Source organism: Nesoenas mayeri, assembly GCF_963082525.1.
Source record: "Nesoenas mayeri genome assembly, chromosome: 2".
In the NCBI taxonomy this organism is placed as follows: Eukaryota; Metazoa; Chordata; class Aves; order Columbiformes; family Columbidae; genus Nesoenas; species Nesoenas mayeri.
The window spans coordinates 89,829,014-89,851,646 of NC_137543.1; the positions used below are offsets into that span (position 1 = coordinate 89,829,014).

Here is a 22,633-nt window from a genome sequence, read left to right on the forward strand (position 1 = left end):
ACACAAGGCAGCTTAACCACACCTCTGCCTGCGACAGGTTTATGTACAGTCCTGAGCTCCACCTACTAATCACAGCCTTGAGTGCATCTTTTCAAGGGCTTCATGGTGGTAGGGTTGCAAAGCACTGCAGAACATCATCATCCCTATTAATAAGCAGGGAGCCTGAGGCATATCCAGCTATTGTCACTCACCTGGTGTCACCCCGCACAAGTCAGGGGAAACAGAATTTTGGCTCCCTGACAGGATTTTGTCCCCTTTCCCATAGCAACATCAGTGATTTAAGGAAAAAAAGCTTGCTAAGTTCACACTGCACACCTCACCCTACTTGGCAAATTTTCTTCTGGTTGATGTGGCCAATTCCTTATCTATATGTCTTTCAAACAGAGATGAGGAGAAAACTAAAGAGGCATAAAAACACCAAATTGACTGACATGCACATAAGTAAATAGCTGTTAAGTGTTTCAGGCTGCTGTATAATCTCCTCACCACTCACACTGTCTTTCCCTGTGGAAATAATGTTATCTGTAAAATACATTCACAAAGTCAGCTTGGAAGAAAAGGCCATAGATCAGGGAGACTCTGGCTGCTCAAACTGGTAGTTGCTATAATACTTTCGCAAAGGTACAGAAAAGGCATATAATTTGGAGGGGGGAAAAAAATAAAAAGAATATCTTCTCCACTCTCTCTCCCTTCCACCCGTATGACCTACATTCCTGGGAGATTCCATGGAGTCAGGGCAGACTCCTGAATTGCTGTGGCACTGCTGTAAGCATAATCCAGAACACACAAGCACAACCTTTGTGTTGTGAAAGATAACAGCAAATACATAAAACGGTATAAAAACCTGACTATACATTTTATGGGAAGTTCCCCAGGAAACATCATCTGCCTGATTCCTACTATTGCCCAGGATCAAAGTGCTGCTCTTTAAAAAAACTTTGAGCCTCTGTTAAGGCAGATATGGGTGCAAAGAGAAAGATGACTCTATCTGCAATAAAGGCAGACCCCTCACATTGGTGTTGTAGGAGAGGCAGGGTTGCAGACTCTCAGGGCACCTATACACACCAAAAGCATTTATCACTACATGTTGCAGTGCCTCCTTTCCATAGCACCCCTAAAGTTCACCCCATTAACCTGCCCCATAGAGGCAGGTATTGTCTGCACCTATGCCCTCCTCTGCACACTCGTGGAATTTTTCTTTTCATACGAAGCTGGAGACTCACATGGTCACTGCTGGTACAAATCCAGCAGAGTAAGTGAAGCAATAACACAGTTCAACCCCACAATCTGGTTCAGCTAAGCAGTTAAGACCATACCGCACTGCAAACAAGTGCATTTCATACGATGCCTGCCCTGCTGATGAGCAGCACGATGGGACACAAGGTGGAGCCATTGGGAACAAAGCCTCTCTACCACAGACATGCAGTTACTGAGACAGACTGACTGCAAGGACGTTAAATTTAAGAGTGGCCTGAAAATTGCTGTGAGGTCTCAATTTGTGGGGGATTTCCCATCCTGTACAATGTGTTGTTACACAGCCAGTTATCAACCAAATAAGAAGAATTTATTCCTCATCTTTTGAAGCGGAGGGCTCCAATGTCTCACCTGATTACTGTGGGCGTGATTTCAGCACAGAAGAACACGCTGAGGCTTCCAACAGCATGCGAAGAAAACATACCCACGATGGAAAACGCAGTAGAGAATTTGTCTTTGACGCTGTCACTCATACCTGTCAAGACAAGTGTGTTCATAAGAAGTGCGAATGAGGCCAGACTTCCAAGGAAGAAAACAAGAAAACACGTTTATGTTACTCATTCTCCCTAGAAAAGAATGAGTCATTTTTGTAATGCTAATTTTAAACTGGTTTTTATAAAACCCATTCCTCAAGCACGTGAGACACAAACATATGTGAAAAAAACCATAATGCCACGCCAAAAATGACAGTGTTCTCTGAATTATTTATGCCCAGCCACCACAAAAAGGTAAAACCCAAGAAAAAACACATATTTGGGCAGCCTTTTAGGCACCAGCCACTTCCCTCCCACATATGACAGGCAAGTGGAGGCAGGCAGTGTTCATCAAGTTGCCAAACATGTGATACAACTTGGTGGCTTTGGCATTGGAGAGGCTCACAGGACAAGAGGCGAAAGAAAGAAAAGTTCTCCCATCTCTGTGCTAAGTCCCTGCATGTGACCAGTCTGCAGCCTCTGTCGTAACCCCCAGCTTGACAGCCTTTGCCTGACAACTCTGGGTGACAAAAGCTGATGACGGGGGAACGGTGAAGCACTCCCCTAGGTCACCGTGCCCAGCAAGGCTGTTTATCACTTCACAGCTGGATGGCAGCAAGGTTTCAGAGAGTGAAGAGTATCTATCAAGCACAGGGATAAACCCCTGTAAATCTAAACAAAGCTAAAGGAAATTGTCTCCTGGCCACAACGATGAAATATCCCTTGCTTGATCCCTGCTCACCACCTTTTGCAGGCAGGGGCAGGGTATCTGATCCAGGGTTGCACAAGCTCACGTAGTCCTTTCAGGCCAGTTGTGGTGTTTGCAGAGACTATTGTGCCATATGAAGGGAACACATTGTGCCTGATGGGAGTGCTGGGGAAATGACAAGAGCATTGCAGCGAACCTCCCCCACCTTCCTGCAGCCAAGTCCCAAGATCTGCCTGGAGAATGTGCTGCTCATCAGCATACAGTCCCAAGCAGGTGAACTCTCTGAACTGGATACAACGAACAGTGATACCTGCTTTTGTTCTTGCTGAATATATCTGCTGTCAGGAGAGCAAGAGGTATTCATGGGCTTTTAGGTTACAACTACCACAAATGTTCTACAGACAGTTCAGGTCTAAGCCCTTTCTACAATGCAATCCAAGTCTGAAGCAGAGAGCAAATGTTGCCAGCACGTAGGGATGGGAGCACAGCACCTTGCAAACTAAGGATGTCTGGGGCTCCCTGGCAACTCTTGCATAGGTGGTGAGGCTGCATCACTGACCTCACAGGAAGTTGTGACTGCTCAGCAGAACCAACCTTGGAAAAGCTGGGCAAGGACAGGTCTGTTATATCAAATATAGAAGAGTAAACTTTCTTCCCTTGTAGCCTGTCACTGCATTGTTATTACAGTACTTCAGGCTGGGATAAGGTGCCTGGGGAAGTATTTTCTAAGGTGCCTAACTCTCCTTATCAGAAGAGACTTTAGCATCTCAGACCTTTACGGAAAAGATAAAAGTGGCAACATTGCTTCTGAGAATGAGACTTTTGGAGAAAGCACTGGCCTATATCTAAAAATAAACTTCAGGGGACCTCCACACCCTCTCCTGACAGGCAGAGGCAAGTCAGACTATAAGATGCTACACTGAGACACTGCAACTAAACAAACAGGCCTGACTATGAGCCGGGTCCCCAGGCATTGCATAGAAGGGGGCTTTCCCCCCGCACCCCTCTGCAGTGGCAACTCTGCTCTGGGGGCTTTGGCCCCAGCCTTTTGCATGCACCCACTCCCAGAGGAGTGCTTTGGGCTTGATGCAGACCCTTCTGTAAACCATACCTGAGTCTGGAAGTTGACTGTATTTTCCAATCACTGGATCCAAGATCACAGAAGTTAGAGTGAGATAAAAATAAGAGAGAAAGGGAGAGAAAATAAAAACACACCGTTGTTACATATGCAATTTATCCAAAGGAAAAAGAAATTTAAAAAAAAGGTGAATCCCACATACCCTGCAGCCCCCTATATACTTCTCCTTTCCATGACTGCCACATCTTCCCGTGGCCACCAAATAGGACCCATGTTTCCAGGTCCCTTTCAGCTGGACGACAGCATTCTAATGAGACAGCGATAAAGCTTTTTTAAGAGCACCAGAACTACCACTGGGATTAACACAAAGGCCTCTTTGTTGTTAATGAAGGGGGAGAAAAGAAGCTGCACTCCTGCTGCAGCCCCAAGGGAGTGGCCAACAGCGCTTTAGTTTGAGAGCAAAACTCTGGGCATCACCAGCCTTGCACAGGTGGAAATCCTCTTCCTCACCAAAACCCTGAGCTGGTGGTCCACATGTCTCACTAACCACCAGCTGCCATGCATCCTACCTGCAAAGGGGTGCACGGCAGTACTGGGCAGCAAGGAGAAGGGCAGTGGCAGGAGCTGGGTGCAGTTCTGCTGGTGCTCTCCCACCAGGCTCCTGCAACACTCCCAGTGACACCCTGGTGTCCGGAGGAAGGGCCAAACACAGCGAGCCTCAATGTTTGCTGCCGGTTTGCTGCTGATGGAGAATACCCCTCTTCCTTGCTCCCTTTCCTTCTCAAATTCTGACTGTATTTGCTAATTGCACCCAAATTATGCTAAACTAAAACATGCAGGAGGCTGTAACAGATTTCATAATCAGCAGGGTCACTGTTTCTCTCCAAACACTGTCTAGCTCTTCTGAGGAAGGAAGCGGGGATGGTCTAGAGTGGGGGGAGATGAACTGCTCCAAAGTTCAAGGCTGCCTTTCCCTCCTCCTCTTACAAATAATAGATCGAGGGCAGAGTGGAGAACAGTGATGGGTACACAGCACCGAGAGAAGTCTAGGTGCTAATGTAGCAGAAAGCATCTAGAGCCCAAGGCTCCTCTTAGTTTTAGAAACTTTGCTCACAAACTCACCTAAACTCATTATGGAAAAGGTGGTAATGATTCCTACAGGGTGTTACTCCCCACCTCTCTCACCTTGTTTTTCTTGTTGAAAAACTGGAACCAGATATTCATGGCTCTGGAACAGACTAATGGCTCTGACATACTTTATCTCCACTAAGCAATTGCATGTTTATTACCTCCACAGCTTTAACAAACACCTGACCTCCTTAAAAAAAACCCCAACTTTGATTAATCTAGTGTAGAGACACTCTGATGGACACCACCACAAAAACACTCAGTTTTGGCAGGTCCCACACACATAGGATGCATTTGCATGTGAATGGCCACAGTCTGTCAATGGGCTGGAGATGAGATGGGGCCAGAGGGCTTCTGGCATTCTCAGCTAGGATAGCTGGACATGGCAAATGTGTGCTCCAAGGAAATGTAAACATCTGTGCCAAGCTGGGAGCAAACACACAGGATTCTGGAGTTTCCTCCATGTCATGAAAGAGGTTCCTTGTTTCCCTTCTACACACTCACAAATAGTGTGTTCACTGAAGGTTAACTTAGTAAACGCTTTCAGGAAACATGGTCTCTAAATATGGACAAGTCTTGCTGGCTCGGTGCTGCCTTCAGCATCTGGGAATGTGAAATCTTTCCATCCTCAATGCAAAAACTCTCTCTCATTAAAGCCCTTAATTATTTCTAAACTTAGAAATGAAAAAACAGCAACAACCAGTGTCCTGGTGTTTCTCTCATATCCAGTTTGTCCAAAACATCTCGACCCTCTTCCCATTTCCTTGGGGTGAGGTTTCATGGGATGGGGTCTAATGGTTGGCAACTGTGAGTGGCAAAGGACACCCGACCTTCCCTCTGTTTCAACCCACCTCTGATCCATCAAGTTCCTCAAATAAAATAAAAAAAGGAAAGAGAAAGGAAAGGAAACTTCTGTAGCAGTTTTAACAACTGAAGCAGCTCAAAAGACCCAGAGAAAAGTCACCCTCTGCAAAGGAGAGGTTTTGTCAGGAACAACCCATTTGAAAAGCTGTGTCACCTCTCAAAATCATGTGTATACATTCACATGGGCTATACATACCCATCATGTCAAAAGTAGCATTTCTCAGCTGCATATTTCCATCATGCTACCTCTATATTACTTGTATGTAGCAAGATGCTCAGAGCAGGCAGAGGACCCACATCTTTAACTTCTGTTTGGCTTAAAGGCCATTTGAGAAGCAGACTCAAGTGGGAAAGCTTTCCCTTCCCAGTCCCTATCCAGTTCTTTCCCCAGAGGCTATTTCACTGAAATAAAATTAAAAGCATTTTTTTTTATTTGGTTGTTTTTTTTTCCAAGTGCCAGCCCTAGAAGCAGCACCAATGCTCAACAAGCTTCACTAGAGTGACTCATCCAGAACACAGCGCCTTTTGTTAATGAACCTAAGTCAACAATTGTTTGGGAAATCCTTCAAGCCAAACCAGCTTCTTAAACTAAGCAGGTGTTTGGCATGTCAAATCTGAGAAAGGCAAAGGAAATACTACTATTTTCTGGTCCCTTATTTGCATGTTAAACTCGTGTGATCCTGAAAAGCTCTTGTCTCAAACTTACAGTTGAGAAGGCCCAGCTGCAGAAGCGATGCCAGAGCTGTGAGGATCATGAAAAGCAGGAGTCCTCCTCTCCTCCCCAGGAACCCGACCACCGGGCACATGGCCAGGCAGGATGCCAGGGCAATCCCAGCCATGGTGTAGTAGTCCGCATAGAAGTTGTGCGTAATTGCCATCTTCGCTTCATGCCCCATCATGCTTTTCGCAAAACAGTGGTGTATGCCATAACCCGTCAGCCTAGGGGAAACACGAGAGGGCAACAGGAGATCACAGCTGAGAAGGCAGCCATACACTGCAACATAATTCAGTGTAGGAACACATTAACGCCAGACGAATTTCTTCTCCTGCAGGAATACAACACCTGGTGCAAAAGACTCAACTCGGAATTCTAGGTGCTACTGTAAAAACAAGCAATGATCAAAAGAAACACGAGAAAAACCTCTGTTCAACCAGACATTTGCAAATTACTGGCTTCATTTGCTGCTCAATATTGGGGTACAGGTGACATTATAAGGTGTGTGACTGGTTTTCCCAAAGTATTTCAGAACTCTCCTATGTCGAGAAGTACATCTCTCTGTTTCTAGTGCATTTGCTGATGGCCACAGAGCCAGTGCTGCTGTGAAGAGGCAGCTTCTGTGCTCGGACAGCAAAACACTGTGCAATGCACATGTGGCTTCCAAGAAGACCCTCCTGCCCATGGCATTTGGTCATACTAAAGTCTGCATCTCACTTCCCAAGTTAGCCTGTTCCAACTGAAAACCCTGTAAAAATAAGTATTTGAAGTCACACGTGCTGTGATGATTATTACAATTATGAAACAATAAGCCCTATAATTCAATCTACACATATATACCACCCTTTATAGCAATTGTCTCCCCTTCTTTTAAAAGAAGTTTCTTCATGATGCCAGTGATCAATATCTTGCCACTCCATTGCATTCATTCAAAGGGAAAAGAGGGAAGGCAAGGGAAGGCAAGGGAAGGCAAGGGAAGGCAAGGGAAGGCAAGGGAAGGCAAGGGAAGGCAAGGGAAGGCAAGGGAAGGCAAGGGAAGGCAAGGGAAGGCAAGGGAAGGCAAGGGAAGGCAAGGGAAGGCAAGGGAAGGCAAGGGAAGGCAAGGGAAGGCAAGGGAAGGCAAGGGAAGGCAAGGGAAGGCAAGGGAAGGCAAGGGAAGGCAAGGGAAGGCAAGGGAAGGCAAGGGAAGGCAAGAGGGAGCAGGCATCTGGAGGTACAGAAGTCAGATGAGAAGCCCCAGCATCACCCGTGACATAGTGCAAAACTGTGGCAGAGCTGCTATGGGAGGTCACTGCTCCCAGGTGCCCCAAATCACAGCACAAGCACCCTTGCCAGCAAAGCCCTCCCGCCTCTGGCATTTAGATCAGACAAACCTCATGTCACAAATTAATTGTGCCTGACAGAGCAGCAGGTGTGGATCCAGGTCTCAAAAAAATTAATGGCAGGTACATTACACTGATACACCTCTATCCTCCTGAATACCAGGAATTTGAAGCACTGTCAGTGTAAACTGGATATTAATACAAACATAGAAACAATTGGGGGAGTATGCAATTGCTGAGTGCATGACAGCCTGGGGAATTTCTCTTTCAATCTTAAGAATCAATGCTATAGTTAAAAAATATACCCTCAATGCGAAACACCTTCCCCCCTAAAAAACCCAGCACAAGTACTTGCTGTTATACAAAAATGTCATTTGCTTTGGATATCTAGATTATAACAGACACCTCCCATAACTGAAATATTAGTCAGCAAAACAATATTTAATAAGAGGGCAAAGTTAAACAGTGTGTACCTTCTCTTCTGTGCATGCAAACACACTTGCTGAAGCTGTTATTTAGTCCATGACCTATAAACTAAATTAATGTATCATCTGCACTTTGCTTTGCAGCCTGCTCTTCCAAGAATTACTCTATCATCTTAACTTGCTGAGCAGCTCAGAACAGTTGCTTTTAAAAACTAAATACATTTATCTCCATTGATGTCTCATAAATCCCTGCAAAAGGCTCCTTCTCTATGTTCCATGCTACAAAAATTTAGCATAGCCTCATCTAACAAGAATAATAGATTTAACATTCTATAGTTGTTTCTCCATCCCTTAAAAACAAAAATGAAAGCCATTATATTTCCTCAAACACACATCTGCTTCATATACTACTTGGGTGGCAAAAAAGCCTCCAAGAGCTATTGCCAGAAGTCACTCTTTGGGCTACCAAGTTCTGGCTCAGGGAATTTCTAAATATGTGTAATTAAAAAGGGTGAGAGACAAGGGGGGAATGCCCCACACAAACATTGTTTACAAATACAGTTAACACTGCTATTAAAGCTACCAGCTTGCCTAAGAGGAAAATGTTTTTTCAGAACAGAGGAAGTCACCAACTGGTAGGTGGGAGAGAAACAAGTATCATAAACTCAGAGTTGGTTCTGCAAATGGTAATGCTGGAGACTGACCCCTGGAGTCCATGTGCTTCTGGGTACCTACCCACCCAGCACAGGGGCTGTCCTCTCTGCATTATGGACTGATCCATGAGCCTGTTAACAGGAGTGAAGGTTGCAGAGTAGGGCCCTGAAGTGGCGAAGAAAAAGGCACAAGAGAGCTGAGTAATTCTAAACAGAGCAGAAGATGGGGGATTTCCAGTCTTCTCCCCACCTCCAATTTGAAAAAAAATCATGAAAGGAACTCCAACGGGCATTTTATAAGACCAAAAAATTAGAAAATCCACTGCCCTCCTAGAAGTTTGGTTTGGTTAGAGGCTAAGTTTGCAGCCCACCTATTTCCTTTTTACAAGGTGCACAGTTCTGAATAGAAGGTCTCAAAGCCTAGAACCTGCAGAACCCTCAGGCAGGTGGTTCATTTTGCTCATGTATGCTTGTCCAAGTCGAAGCCTTAGGACGCAGGAATCACAGTGCTCTGTGCAAGCCTGCACATTCTCCCTGCGTACCCCATACATGATTTGGGAGAGCTGAAGCACTTTGCAACCTGCTTTTGAAGACCTATAAAGGACAGCTGTTATACAGGGGAGCAAGATTGTATTCACTGGCAAGAAACATCTGCGAACAGCTATAGCAGCCGTAAACAACTTGAACTTGCACTCCTGTGGCATTAATGATTTCAAAAAAGCCACCCAGGGTGCCAGCAGCAGATGTCTGCATGCGTGAACATATACCAGCACATGGCCATGTGAGACCACTGCTGATAGCACTGTGCTTGCACTACGGTGCCTGAGAAGACATATGGTTCTGCTGTAGGAAACAGCCATTGAGTTCTTTCACGTTTGCCATAAAAAAATAATTCCCTACAACAGACTGTGTTTTTCCAGGATCTTTTATCCGAGACACTAGTAAGGGTTCCGCACTAAGAAACAGAAGAGCTCCTCTATCATTTCCTATTACTGCTTCCAGGTGACCAGCCACACCACTATTCAAATAGAAAGAGGTCAGACTTACGAGTTCACACATAATACTACGATGTTTTTCCACAGGTTCCTGGTTCCCACCACTTTAACAATGCAGACTTTCTTCGGTCTCCTGGCGATCTCCTTTTCCAGCTCTGAAACAAACCAAAGGAAAATTATTATTTCATGAGGGAGGACACAGAGGAGAAGCTTCCCTTGTGAACTACAGATATTCTGAGGGATGTTCTGGAGAGCACAGAACTACCAATTTCACTAACAGCAGCTATAAAAATGCTAAATAACCTGCCTAAAGTCCACTTCAGGTTCCTCCTTTTCTTTCAAGCTTCCCTTAACCTATTTGGGGCTGAAGAAGTCTCCAAGAACTCATTCACACCCCAAACCTCCCAGTTTAAAATATGTATGTAGAATGAGGGCAATACAAAGCTTGATCCCAGCAAGTGTGACATAAAATTTCCTGAACAACTTCATGATTCTTCTAATTTTTAAACCCTCGCAGGCAGGACTATGCATTTACAGGATTGCTTTCAAAGAGGGTCCCTTAGCTCTGTTACAAGAGCTGTTGTAGTTCTGCAATGCACACCTTTAAAGTTATGGAAAAGACTGGAGCTCAATCCCATTTTGCATGGGAATCTTTCGAAGTTTGTTCAAATCCAGGTTTCAGAAAGAAGTGTCTGGGATACTCTTCCCTCGCCTCCCTTCAAATATTTAAAATCGTTCTGATGGATTTCCTAAACAGAAGACAATTCCTTAAAGAAAAACCCTTGGGTATCATCATCTGTGATGTCTTTGTGTTTCAGAACTAAAGCCTCCCCATGTCCTTAAAGTGCTGGGCAGCTGCAAGCAAACTTTTCTTTAAAATGCTATAGTAACACACAAACCTCGCAAATATTGCATCTGATATTCTTAAATGAATGGGACAAAAATGAAGGGCACTGCTTTACTTTCCAAATATCATTAGGTTAAAGCATGAACACCTACCTAGGCATGCCAAAAACCCCACTGTTTCCAAGCTAGTGGATCAGCGAGACAGCTGCAAGAGCATAATGTAAGGTAAAAACTGAAGAAGCTGTAGCTATAAAGAAGCATCACAGAACTATGCACTCCAGAAGCACGGACTTGCAGTGTTTTTTAGGGCAAAAGCTCATCTTGCTGCTTTCTAGACTGGCTGCGTTGAAAGGCAGCAGCGTGGTCCTGTTCTGGACTGTGTGTGCATTCCTGTTGTGCATACACAATTAGCCTGGGTGTCCTCAGTCGTCCGCACTGGCCTGCCCTGACCTTTGCTGTGCTCCTGTGAATAGCCATCTCTTTAAGAGAGGCAACACAGGGAAAAGTAAAAGCAAGCCGTGGCGCAAAAAAATGAGATAAATCATCCAAATTTGCAAATAAAATGAGAGATGCGTTTGTCTGCTGTGATTTGAAAATTGTATCATGAAAATAATAAACCAAAGAAACATTATTTTTATGCAAATAGATGAATGGTTCACTGCTCACAGGTCACTTCTTGTCTCTGTAGAGTAACTACAGGGAATGCTTCTGAGAAAAGCAGCAAATAGTATTTTACATTAATGATTGTACTTAAGCAGAATATTGCCGTATTACTTCCCTTACCACCTGATAATATCAATTGCTCCACAGAATCTACACAGCATGAAGCTCACAAAAGCATAAAAACAGAGGTGGAGCAAAAGAGGAAATCAGTCAAATTAATATTTGTACCACAGGAGCACTCAGCAGGCTCAGCAAAAAGATGGTACCTAATTTCAAAGAACAAGGTCAAAATGATTTTTGTAGCGATTCTGGAAAGGAGTAAGTGGGAATAAAATAATTCTAAACTGAAGCAGCTAGATAAAACATAGTTTTAAAGCCTGTAATTGAGCCCAAGCTAAACCTTCTACATCAAAAAAGTCAAAGCAAGCACTAGAAACAGTGCAAGGTTTTGATGAGCTGTTGATGACTGTTCACTATTTCAGCTGAAGGACAACAATGAAAATCACCACCCAAGCAGCACACATTGCACAGATTTTATGTGGACATAAGGGTTCACTCTCAGACTAAGAATGACCATCTCCTCCTCTGTCACCAGAAGACAGTCTCTGATGCCATGTTCTTCGTATTTTTCTGATTTGTTTGTTTGTTTCTCAAAGTCATTTTTACTTTTTTTTCTTTGAGAACAGAAAGTGGATTTTATTGTCAATATGTGCTTTATTGAGCCATAACTTAATAAAATTAAGAAAAGCGACACTTGGTTACAGTTCTTTTTGGAGCCAAATATTATTTTGCCCTCCGCTCCTGCTTTTTTCATACATTACGGGTTGTTACAATCCCTATGCTCTTTATTTATTGTAACACATCCTTCTCACGTGCACTCACGCCCCCTTTTCAGCCTTTCTTATAAATCAGCCCTTCCCAACTAATTTTTGTGTTTTCCACTGAAATGGTGTTCTAGCCTCATGTCATTATTAGCCCATGGCTTATGTGAACTGATGAACGCCTCCTCTGCTTCAAGTGCAGCAAGGATCACACACAAGGAGGTTTTCACCCCTTTTCTACTCTGCCTCATGCAGCAGTCTCCCTCCAGTGGACCCTTGCTTCTGCTCTGGTGGGGGTTATACTCCATTGACACATAACAGCATTATACAAAAATGTCCCTGAAGAGGTTGCAGATGTAGCTGCATTAGAAGGATTAAAGAAAAAAAGAAAGAAAAAAGAAACAAAAAGGAAAGGAAAAAATGAAACAAACAAACAAAACTAAAAGAAAGAAAGAAAGAAAAAAATAATCTGGCCTCAAACCTTACAGTAAAGAATGCAAACACCACCTGACTTTTTACTGAAAGCCTTCTGGCTCTGCTGGCTATTTACTCCTCCATCCCTTTACCATGTGTTAAAACTTCAAGTCATCTGCTTTGGATGAAGGACTCTCCCCAAGTCTCCAACATCATCTATCGTTCTGATAACTTTCTCCATCCTTTATTTCTATATACATCAGTCAGATGTTCAGAAAAAACCCCCCACAAACAAACAAAAGCCCTGAACACACACTACCACAAAATCAGTCATTTACAATCATCAAAATATCATTCAGGTAGCAACAAATCAGCTATGTGACTTGCAAAAAAGTCATCAGCCACAGAACTGGCTCTCATTTACATGGCTTGCTGTCTTGCAGGCAGCCTGCTTGCACGAAAGGACATGCTCTGACTGGCTGTGACAGACATCGGGAGAATGACCGCTCCTAGGCTGTCTGGACTTCATAGGTCAACATTAAGATCTTCAAATGGAAGTCAAGCCAATGCCTATAAACACCCCATGGAAGCAAACTCCTGCTCTCTCCGGTACTGGAATAACACCAGGAAAACTCCCACTACCCCCAACTTAGTCTTTAATTTTGCACTGAAGTCATCAGTCCTGAAGGAATTTGCATGAAACGTTTCAGTTGTGACTGATTTACCAGAAGTGCGAGTGTGGAAAATAAAAATATTTTCACCCATTTACTCAGAGGCCCATTATGAGTTTTCCCATACTCTGTAGCCCACACACACTCTAGGCTTCCTATTCAGGGACTCAGTAGGAAAACTGTCAACAAGCTAACTCTTTATATCTCAGTGGAAATTAAAACTATTCATTGGGAGACTTTAAAAGTCTCATGGGGAGGGGAACCATACCAGCTTCCAGCTCCCAACTCCCAACGCTGCTGAATTCTCGTGGGATCCTCTGCATTTCAGAAGCACGGCTTTCAAAATCAGAAAGTATCTGTAAAACTTTCAAATGAAGCCACCTATCTCTGCATCGCTTGGCAAAGACAAAATAGACAAAGGTCAAATCAAGCTACCAAAAAAAAGACGTCTAAAATGACAAGAATCCTGCGGTGATAGACTTCTGCTAGATTTTTCTGGCTGCTAAACGATACTGTCAGTAGCTCTTTGAAAATGAAAAGAGCTATGGAAGCCCAGCACAGAGGCTCAATCAATCCCAGAACACGACAGGTCTGCAGCAGGAGGTAGATTGGTCCAAAAGGCAGAGCTGAAGCAACCTACTCCCAGCCTCACTGGGTTACTAGTATACAGCGTTATTTCTGCTTTCCAGGATTTTTGTCTCCGTGAACTCCCTTTGTGCTCTTATTTATTTATTTATTTTAAATAATGGAGGACTAGCAGCCTCATACATTATATTTTTGCAGACCCTAATAGTAAAGAATTATTGAAGGCTTAAAGTCACATACAGAAATTGTGGGGTGGGTAAGAAGCTGACTGATGGGAAGACAGCAGCAAGGGGCAGAAAAATGGAAATCACAAATGGATGGCAGGAGGTTAGTGGTGGGATGACTTGTCTTATTCTCAGAAAATGAAATCTAGTTTAATAACCTCACTAGGGAGCTTGGCATAAGCCTTAGGAATATGCCAATGAAATTTGCTGGTGACAAAATGAGACACTGCCAGAAGTACAGCACAGAAAGGGCAATCAGAAGGAACTGGGTAAACTTGAGACTGTGTGTGGCAAAAGCAAGTGAAAAATGCAAAACACAAGGTAAGACACTCGGGGACTAGTGGGAAATGCTTCTGCTAGAAGATAATACTGTATTGGACTTGGTTATATACTACTTGATCACAAGTGACTATAAGGCACCAGTCTGTTGTGTCCGTGAGGTTACTTGCAATTCAGACAATGAAATACTGGTGCTCTTTTACAATTCTGGTCATCAATATTTGAAAAACTAAAGCCTTGACAAGCGTATTTATAAAAGGAGAGGAGATAGAGGAGAACTTCAGCTCATCAAAAGAATGGGGCTGCTGTCTGCTTACATGGAAGAGAAAAAAAGAGGTTTAAGATAAAGATAGCCACAGATGGGAACAAATGGGAAGAGAAAAAAAGACTAAAAACCTGCACAGCTATAGTGTATTTGAATTGAATGCTAAAATGCACCCTCTAGTACAAGAGCAATTTGGAGGCTGGAATGGCCTTCTAACAAAACCACGGGACATAAATACTAACAGCATGTAAAATGAACCTCATTTCATGAGAGCAACTGTATAACTCGATAACTCTAATAGCAAAGGACTGATTGCAATAATTTGTTTCAGTCCTGTATTTCTAATTACGCTCAAAAAAAATAGGAAAAGCCAGACACAAGGTTGTTGCAATATTCAATTGCTCATATGCGTTATGATACAGCTCCTAATTAGGTGATCACACATTAGTTTGCCCCCCCCAAATGCTCACTGCAGTCAGCAAATGGGCAGCTATTAATGATATCTCTGCCTTTCCCAGTCAGATTGTGCCCCTCAGCCTCATTATGCAAACCTCCCAGTGAGTACAAAACCATAGGTTTCCTCAGAGACATTCCGACGGTGCTGTCAGAATATTCATGTACTTCATAAATAACAATGAAATAATCCCCACCACCTTCTTGTAAGGACAGAGATTATTCCTGTTTTGCAGGCGCAGAGATAAAATACAGAAGAATTGTGTCCAGAATGAGAAAAATCACGCAATGATACCCCTTGTAGGTGCCAACATAAATGTTCCAGCTTTCTGCAAATCAAGCCCCAGAATTACATGCTGGAGACAGACACTGATGAAATTGTGATAAGTGGCAGCATTGGAAGAGCCTAATTTCAGGGAAATTTCCATCAGCATACAAGGACATCCCTGGCAGACACAGAAAATGAATACAACTCTTCAGGAGGCATTCAGCTTAATTTCCCCAAGACTATCCTCTTTCCTTCTGCAACCCTCTACCTCATTAACTACACACCTTCCAAATTCTGCAACAAATGAGGAACAGACAACAGCTTCATTCCCACAGCATCGTCCATCCTATGCACTGATTCGTCCATCCTATGCCCTGTGGAAAAAATAGGTCGTAATCATGTTATTAAAGGCTGTATCATCACGCCTTCATGCCAGGAGGCCAAGCAAGGGTTGCCCAGGCAACCTGACTTCTTGCACTTCCCAGAGCGTGACTTGTTAGTGTTTACATTCCTCTAACATTACCAACATTTCAAAAAAAAAAGAAAAACAAAACAAAAAAACCCCAAACAAAAGCCAAAACCCAACCAAACTAAACAAAAAAAAAATCACACAAACAAATGAAAAACCCAAAAAACCAAAGAATACCTCAAACATCAGCATGTGGAGCCATGTCTGGGCCATCAGGAGGTTTCAGATACCTACACATGCATTGCTGCTATCTACTGCCAGAGCTACGGAGGAAACCTCAGCAGGCAGAGCAGGTGATTTGGGCAGTGTGGAGGAGAGAAGCACACGTTTTAGGAATAGATTTCACAAGAGAAGAGTGTTGAGACTGAATCCTTAGGCTTGATAGCTTGTTCTGGAGAGAGGGTGAAGCGAATGGTCACAATCCCTTAGGTCTCCATGTTCCAGCTCCTCTGTCCTCTTCCTGTACAGTCACTAATTGCCTCCAGCCCTTTGCCTTTCCCTCTCTAAGTCTATTTTTATCCTTTGCTTCCACAACTCTTTTCACTCTTTTATTTCCTCTCCTCTCTATCCACTGGTCCCCTCTTGTTACTCTCTGTCTCCCCTTGGTTCCCAAGGTCTCTAAGATCTCTCCTCCATACCCAGACTTATCCATCCTCTGCCCCAGGTTCCTGTGGGCCAGGGGAGCGCTGGCAGTGCCAGGGCTCACTGCCAGCCCTCTGCATGCAGTTCTTGCCCGGTAAAGCCACCTCCTCTGGGAGGAAAGGTAGCACCGTGGACTAAGAGCCAGTGTGCCAGCTGGGTACAAAGCCACTGCACAGGCTGCAGTATGGCCAGCAAGAGTCTGCATAGGACTCAGCTGGAAAGAATCGTTCAAGATTAAATGGAACATGACAACCCCTCCTGGTGTGTGGTGGTTTTTTTTGTTTGTTTGTTTTAAAAAATCTATTTTATTTTATTGCATGTTTGGCTTTTCCCAGTGGCATTAAAAGGCATGTCCTCTGTAGAGCACTGCTTTTTTCATTCTTGCTAAGGATACAGCCAGGGCATGCATGAGCTCTCCTCTGCCATTCCTATAGCTCTAGCCAGCAGAAGAGGACTTGCACTGACCAGGTTTTTATTCTTGTTATCCACTAATTATCATGTACTGCATGTCCCGAAAGAGTTGCACCAACTCCATCAGTTCCTGCTCCTGGACAACACAGGACCACCAAGAGAAACCCAGCCCCTCCTGGAAGCTGATTTAACAAGAGGGCAACAGAAATCACTGGCTGGTTTTGTTTGAGATGGAAATCTCTGTGACTGACACACAGTCCTTTGTAAGACTTAAAGGCTGCCTTCAAGTAGCACCTTGAACTGTTTTAATTAAATTTCTCACATTCACCTGACTGGCCCCTGGGAATTGTATGGGATATTTACATTTTGCACCATGAAAAATCCAAGAAACGGGATATAGTAAAGTAGTACATCTGGCAGGTTTGTACATAGTGGCATGACATGGAGTTACCTGTATTATGTGGCCATGGAAATTGCTTGCTTTTTGTAGCTAATACACCTGGCTCTTCATCCACTACAAGATTTAAAACAGGAACATAATTGTAGGTGTGATTGTCTAAGGATATTAAGAAAGCTTTGTAGGGAGAGTTAATCTCTTCTATTGGGGAAAGAAACTGACTTTCAGACATAAAGCTTTTTCACCCTTACCTCTGCTGTTTACTTAATGAAAAAACAAAAAGCATGCAAGTACATAGATCCAAGCCTCAGGCTTAGTGAAAAAAAAAAAAAAAGAGAAACAAAACAGGAAACTAGCTTATGTATAAAAGAAAAGTCATGGCAGAATGTTGTTCAGTAGCAAGAAAGGTAATTTTGTTTTTTTCATTAAAAGGAAAGCTCCTGAAAACTACAGCTTTCCTAACTGCAATCCATGCACATACACACGCAGTACTTGTCACCCTCCTTTCTCTCTACACGTCAAAGTCTTTGCATCCATTTAGATGCTTGATCTTTGCTGGCCACTTTTGTAATTGCATCAGTATTATTTCTCTAAGCTTAGAAAAGAACCTTGGAAAGGAACAGCTACAATCTACCTGTTCACAGGAGCACTCCAATTTTCATCAAGAGATGAGCAAAAAAGGGATTTTGTTGCTCAGCCTGGTCAAGCATATATTTTTCCTGCTAAGGAACATTTGAAATGTTTCCTACCACAGGGGAAGAGAAGGAGAACCACACAAAGGTGGGTTTCCATGGAAGCATCCAGTCTGACACTCAGGTAACTGCTGATACGGCTTCTGAAGTGGTGCATTTCCCAGCCCAACCAAACACACCGTCAGGGCTGGTGCTGGTACAGCAGAGATCAGCTTGCAGCTGTCTCTCTGTTCCAGTCAAACAGACCCTGAACCCCACATGGATTAAAAACATGCATCCTGCCAAAATAATGAAAGCCATCTGATATACAGCTCACCTTTAAAAGGTGTAAGGACAGTTGGTGCTTTGGGATTTCCTATTCCCCTAAACACTTTTTCCTCCTGTTCTTTAACCAAATGCCCATGCTCCTTTAGCACTTATTTCACTCAGGTCAAAAGGTTTGTCCTCTGGCTGCAATGAAACTTATGTTTATTTCTTATTTGACAGGGGAGCAAGAAAGAGATAGGGAAGTTTCTGAAGAAACTGGCAGTGAAAAACCTGCGCAAAACTAATATTATCTAAATATTTCATTTGCTCACAATTAAACCTGACATTTTTGGATAATGTTTTGAAATGTTTGTCAACAAAATTCACCAAACCTGTTTTACAAATGGTGTTTCAATACGCAGTTCAATAAAAATCATTCCCTTGATGGAAAAATGAATTTAAACTTTTATTTCTAAAAAACAGGAAAGCATTGAGACAACTGGTGAAATTTTGAGACTCAGAATATTAGGGATAATGTAACCAGGTCTACTTAGCACACCTAGATTTCTTAAGCATTAAAGAAGAAAATATGACCACATAAACCCAAAAATCTTTATGAAGGCAAAATATTCTTGCTAAAAATCGCAAGGTATATTGATTACTCAAAAACAAAGCCACTTAAAGGTGCTGAGGAAGCAGACGACCTTGTGTTTCGCAACCGGCATAATCACTAAGTTATATCCCTGGGACAGGCTACTAAAGATAAGGCCAATGTTAATTTAAACCACTCTGAACTCCTATTAACATCACTTGTCTCACTTTAATTGGATTTCCATGCAAGCACACTCCCATGCTATCTTGCTGGCTGAGCATTGCCCATCAGCTACCCATGATGGTTTTCTCCGGACGTGGGTTGTTACCATGGCTGCCAGACCTTTCAGATGCAGCTGGACCACAGTTGTTCTCTTTAGAGACATCTCCCACCCTATCGATTGATTCAAAAGAAGCAGTTAAGTTTTGCTTCTTTTTCTTCCACCCAGCACATGGTCCAGCTCCCTGTGGAGCAAACAGGCCTTACAGAAGGTTAGTGGCACTTTCCACTGTGGGCAACATAGCCAAATGCACCAGTAAAATCCTTCAGCAAGCAATGGGAATGGTGCGATTCTTCAGAAAGGAAAATAAGCCTGTTCATTGCTTGGACAGAAATTCAAAATTGCATTTTCTTCCATCCCAGAAATACTTAGCCCACTTGAATGCTACTTCTTTTTATTATGGAACTCATATCAGCTGCCAACATGGGTACATATGAAACTACTGTAACTCCTGTTAATGATCTGTTATACAGGATACACTAATTAGACTGGTACATATGAGTAAAATTACTGTGGGCTTCCAGCTGGAAAGGACCGCAAGTGAGCTGTTTATCATTTAAATGTGTGGGGAGTAATTCAATCACAGGAAGCTGTTGCGACAGCGCAGTGAGGAGTAATAACCAGCAACACAATGGCTCCTATCTAGAGCAAAACTGTTTCCAGCCCTTTCAGGTGGAAAACAAAGAATAAAACAAAGTACAAACAAAAACTCCCCCACACAGATAGGAAAGCTCAACAATGGGAGTCAATGGGAAATAGGGAATATCTGCGTCAGGCTCAATGGCATCCTTTCTCCCAGGGAAGTGCCGGCTTTTTAGCTACAGCAACAGCAGGTATGTGATTATAATGCACAAAAGTAAATAAATGCTTCCTTCTGCTTACTGACCCACTGGGAGACACACGGACTGTGGTTTGATCACATTCTTCATTTAGGATTTCTACTTCTCTCCTATCCTCCCTCAAACCATCAACATTCTGATACACCAGAATGGGAGAGATGGTCCTGCCCTTCGACATTCTTAGTTGAGCTCGTCTCATCCTTTTGATACTGCTCCTCTCTTACTCTCCCTACAGAAACAAAGTATCCCTCCAGAGCTGGGTCAGAAAAGCCTTAGCATGTGGGGCTACAGAGAGACTTTAAAGAGAAAATACAAGGGAAGAAATAATAACAACATCCTAAACAAATGCAGCATCAACAAGGAGGTAGAAATGACCATGTCCTGTATCGCTCAAAGTTTGCAAAGGGTAATGTACTAAGAACTGTTATATCTAAGTGTATTTGCAGGCAGAGAATCCACAGTATCAAGACGTGTAATAACATTGTTTTCCACATGAAAGTCTCTACTTTAACAGGAGTGTACCCCTACCATGAAACTGCTGGAAAAAGTAATCAGTCACAAATAATAGTCATAAAACCATTTTGATACTGAGCGCTACTTCATGGACAACATCATTATACATGGCTTAAATAAATCCCTCTAGGACACAGTAGCATCTTTATCATTTTCCTTAAAGGAAACTCAGGTAATTTATTTTTCCTTTCCCTTAAAATACAGTTTATCTCCAAATTGAAGAAGCTGACTAGCTGACAAAAGCCAAATACAGAGCTGGTTGGGAAACTCCGAGTCCATTTGCAAGATCTTTTGTTGGCTCAGAGATAGGTTTTCTCCAAGATCCATCATTTACTCTGCAGAAGGTGTACAACAAGAAGGTGGGGGGGATGTAGATTACCAGGTTAAAGGCTGTTTATATATCCCTATGCTTTTCAGAACTGGGCCAGAAAAATGGCGTTTACATTGCAAAGCCAAGTTGTGTGTGGTGCAGATTCAGAAACTGTGACCCCAGACACGCAATTATGTGCAAACAAGTTAATTAACACCAGTATGCCAACTGCCCCAAAAATCACAGCAGTGACCTGAGTATGAATACCACAGAGTCAAATTGGGCTTTTTCACTCCTCACTGATGAAGACTGCTTCATTTGTTAGGCACTGATGTTAACAGTGACATTTCTCTATTCTGGATGAAGTCTGTTCCAGTGCTGACCAATACCTTAGGCATTGACTGAAGCTGCAGTTACCCCAAAAGCCTTAGGGAGCATGTATCAGCCAAGTGCTGGAAGCATCATCACCCCCACTCATGGGCAGAGCTGCTGGGTGATGGTTCCCCGCAGCCCCTGGGGTCAGAGCAAGTAGAGTTTGAAAAAGTGGGGGAAAAAAAGAATCATTTCCACTATTTTCTGTCTAGTGGGTAGCCTGATACAGACTGCAAGTGACAGTGCAAAACAGGTATTTATGGGCACCGTCAGGCCTGTGAGAAGGAAGAGGCGTGTCTGAACCAAATCTAACAGGTGCACTGATGAGATGAAGATCCAGAAACTCTTCATCTTTATTGTAATTAGAGCCACACACGCACAGTCTCTTCTGCAAAGCATCTTGTGAGAGACAAGGATGGCTTTTTCAGTAACAATCCTGGTGATAAGACTTGTCAGCTCTTTCTAAAAGCAACAGTAAACCAAGGAACCAATAATTTAGACTCTCAACTAAAAACTACACCCTACTGCTGCTGCTCGCAGTCGCTCTGCCCCCAGAGCAGCATCTTTCGGATGATGCAGGAGAAGAAAGCAAAAAAGCTTTTTTTTGGAGCAATGCTTTAAAGAGAAACTGTAATGTGGTTTATATCTGTCACAGGGCTGGTGCTTTAGCATTTGAGGTTTGAGTGCTGCCGCTTCTCCAAACCAGCAAAATAAGTGTTGCGTGACGAGTGGGATCCCTGCCAGCAGCTTCCCTACAACAGTTTCCAGAGACACAAGGCTGAAGGCGCACTCTGTAGCCATGGCAAAATTCTTCAAGAGGTGTCTCTAAAGACATAGGACACTGCAAGGTGAGACTTTATTTACTAGGACTGTTGTAACAGGTGGAATAATTTTAAAGACAGTGCTGGAGTTTAGAATCATCTTTCAAGAAAAGCAAAATGAATGAATGGATGGGATGATTTTACAGACAGTAAATAGATTATTTAATTCTGGGTAGCAATGCCATGTGAAGCCTTTAGCAAAGAGTGAACAACTTCATCTCAGCATAGGGATTTGCAGTTGTCTGTCTGTCCTACTCACCAGGCACCACTCCTTTGATGTCGCTTTCCGTGTTCATCCTGTTCTTGTGCGTGAACTGAAGGATCAGCTCCTTGGATGCCTCAAACTGCTGTGTAGCCATCAGCCACCGAAGAGACTCTGGGAAAATACTTTAAAGATGGAAAACAGATTAAGATCACTTCCAAGTTTCTGTCAGAGGAAGAACCGATAGTGTTTAGCTGCCCATTTAACCATTCATGAGCTACTTAATTGCTTTCAAAAAGCAGAAGAATCACTTATAAAAGACAGTAAACAGATTCAGAATGTGCAAATTAATCCTTCTTTTACACTAATTCACAAATTATATAGGAACTATCCTTTCACCTAGAAATAGGACATATTAGAATTTTATAACATATTAGAGGTGTTCTGCCTGCTAATACAATTTTGAAAGAACTCTGAGAAGGAGGCACAGCACTGTCTGCAATAGACTTTTGCTGCCAAGCAGGCAATGAATGAGATGTGCAGTTAACACATGGTAATTCAGACTAAAGAAGAAAAACAGCTGACAGAAATGATTTGGATTCTCTTGTAAAGACAGAGAGAGGGGAAGAGAGAGAGGAAAGAGAAGAACTACTTTTTAGGATTATACTGAAATAGAGTTTTAAAATTTTTAAACATATCGTCTTCTCTCACATACACAGACTTTAAGCCATTCTTTTCTACG

The 22,633-nt window shown here is 43.0% G+C and overlaps 1 protein-coding gene across 2 annotated transcripts in view; it reads right to left on the reverse strand.

Annotated features, from left to right (window-relative positions):
* The window catches only part of SLC22A23 (solute carrier family 22 member 23), a 115,300-nt gene that overhangs the window by 5,528 nt on the left and 87,139 nt on the right, over positions 1-22,633 (reverse strand). The window contains exons 5-10 of one of the 2 annotated variants that reach the window (XM_080339262.1): positions 21,949-22,076; positions 15,390-15,479; positions 9,669-9,771; positions 6,213-6,445; positions 3,548-3,580; positions 1,606-1,729 (exon numbers count right to left, since the gene is read on the reverse strand). In XM_080339262.1, coding sequence (XP_080195388.1) covers positions 1,606-1,729; positions 3,548-3,580; positions 6,213-6,445; positions 9,669-9,771; positions 15,390-15,479; positions 21,949-22,076 — 711 coding nt within the window. The remainder of the gene's footprint in view (positions 1-1,605; positions 1,730-3,547; positions 3,581-6,212; positions 6,446-9,668; positions 9,772-15,389; positions 15,480-21,948; positions 22,077-22,633) is intronic. The other variant, XM_080339263.1, reaches the window with a different exon arrangement.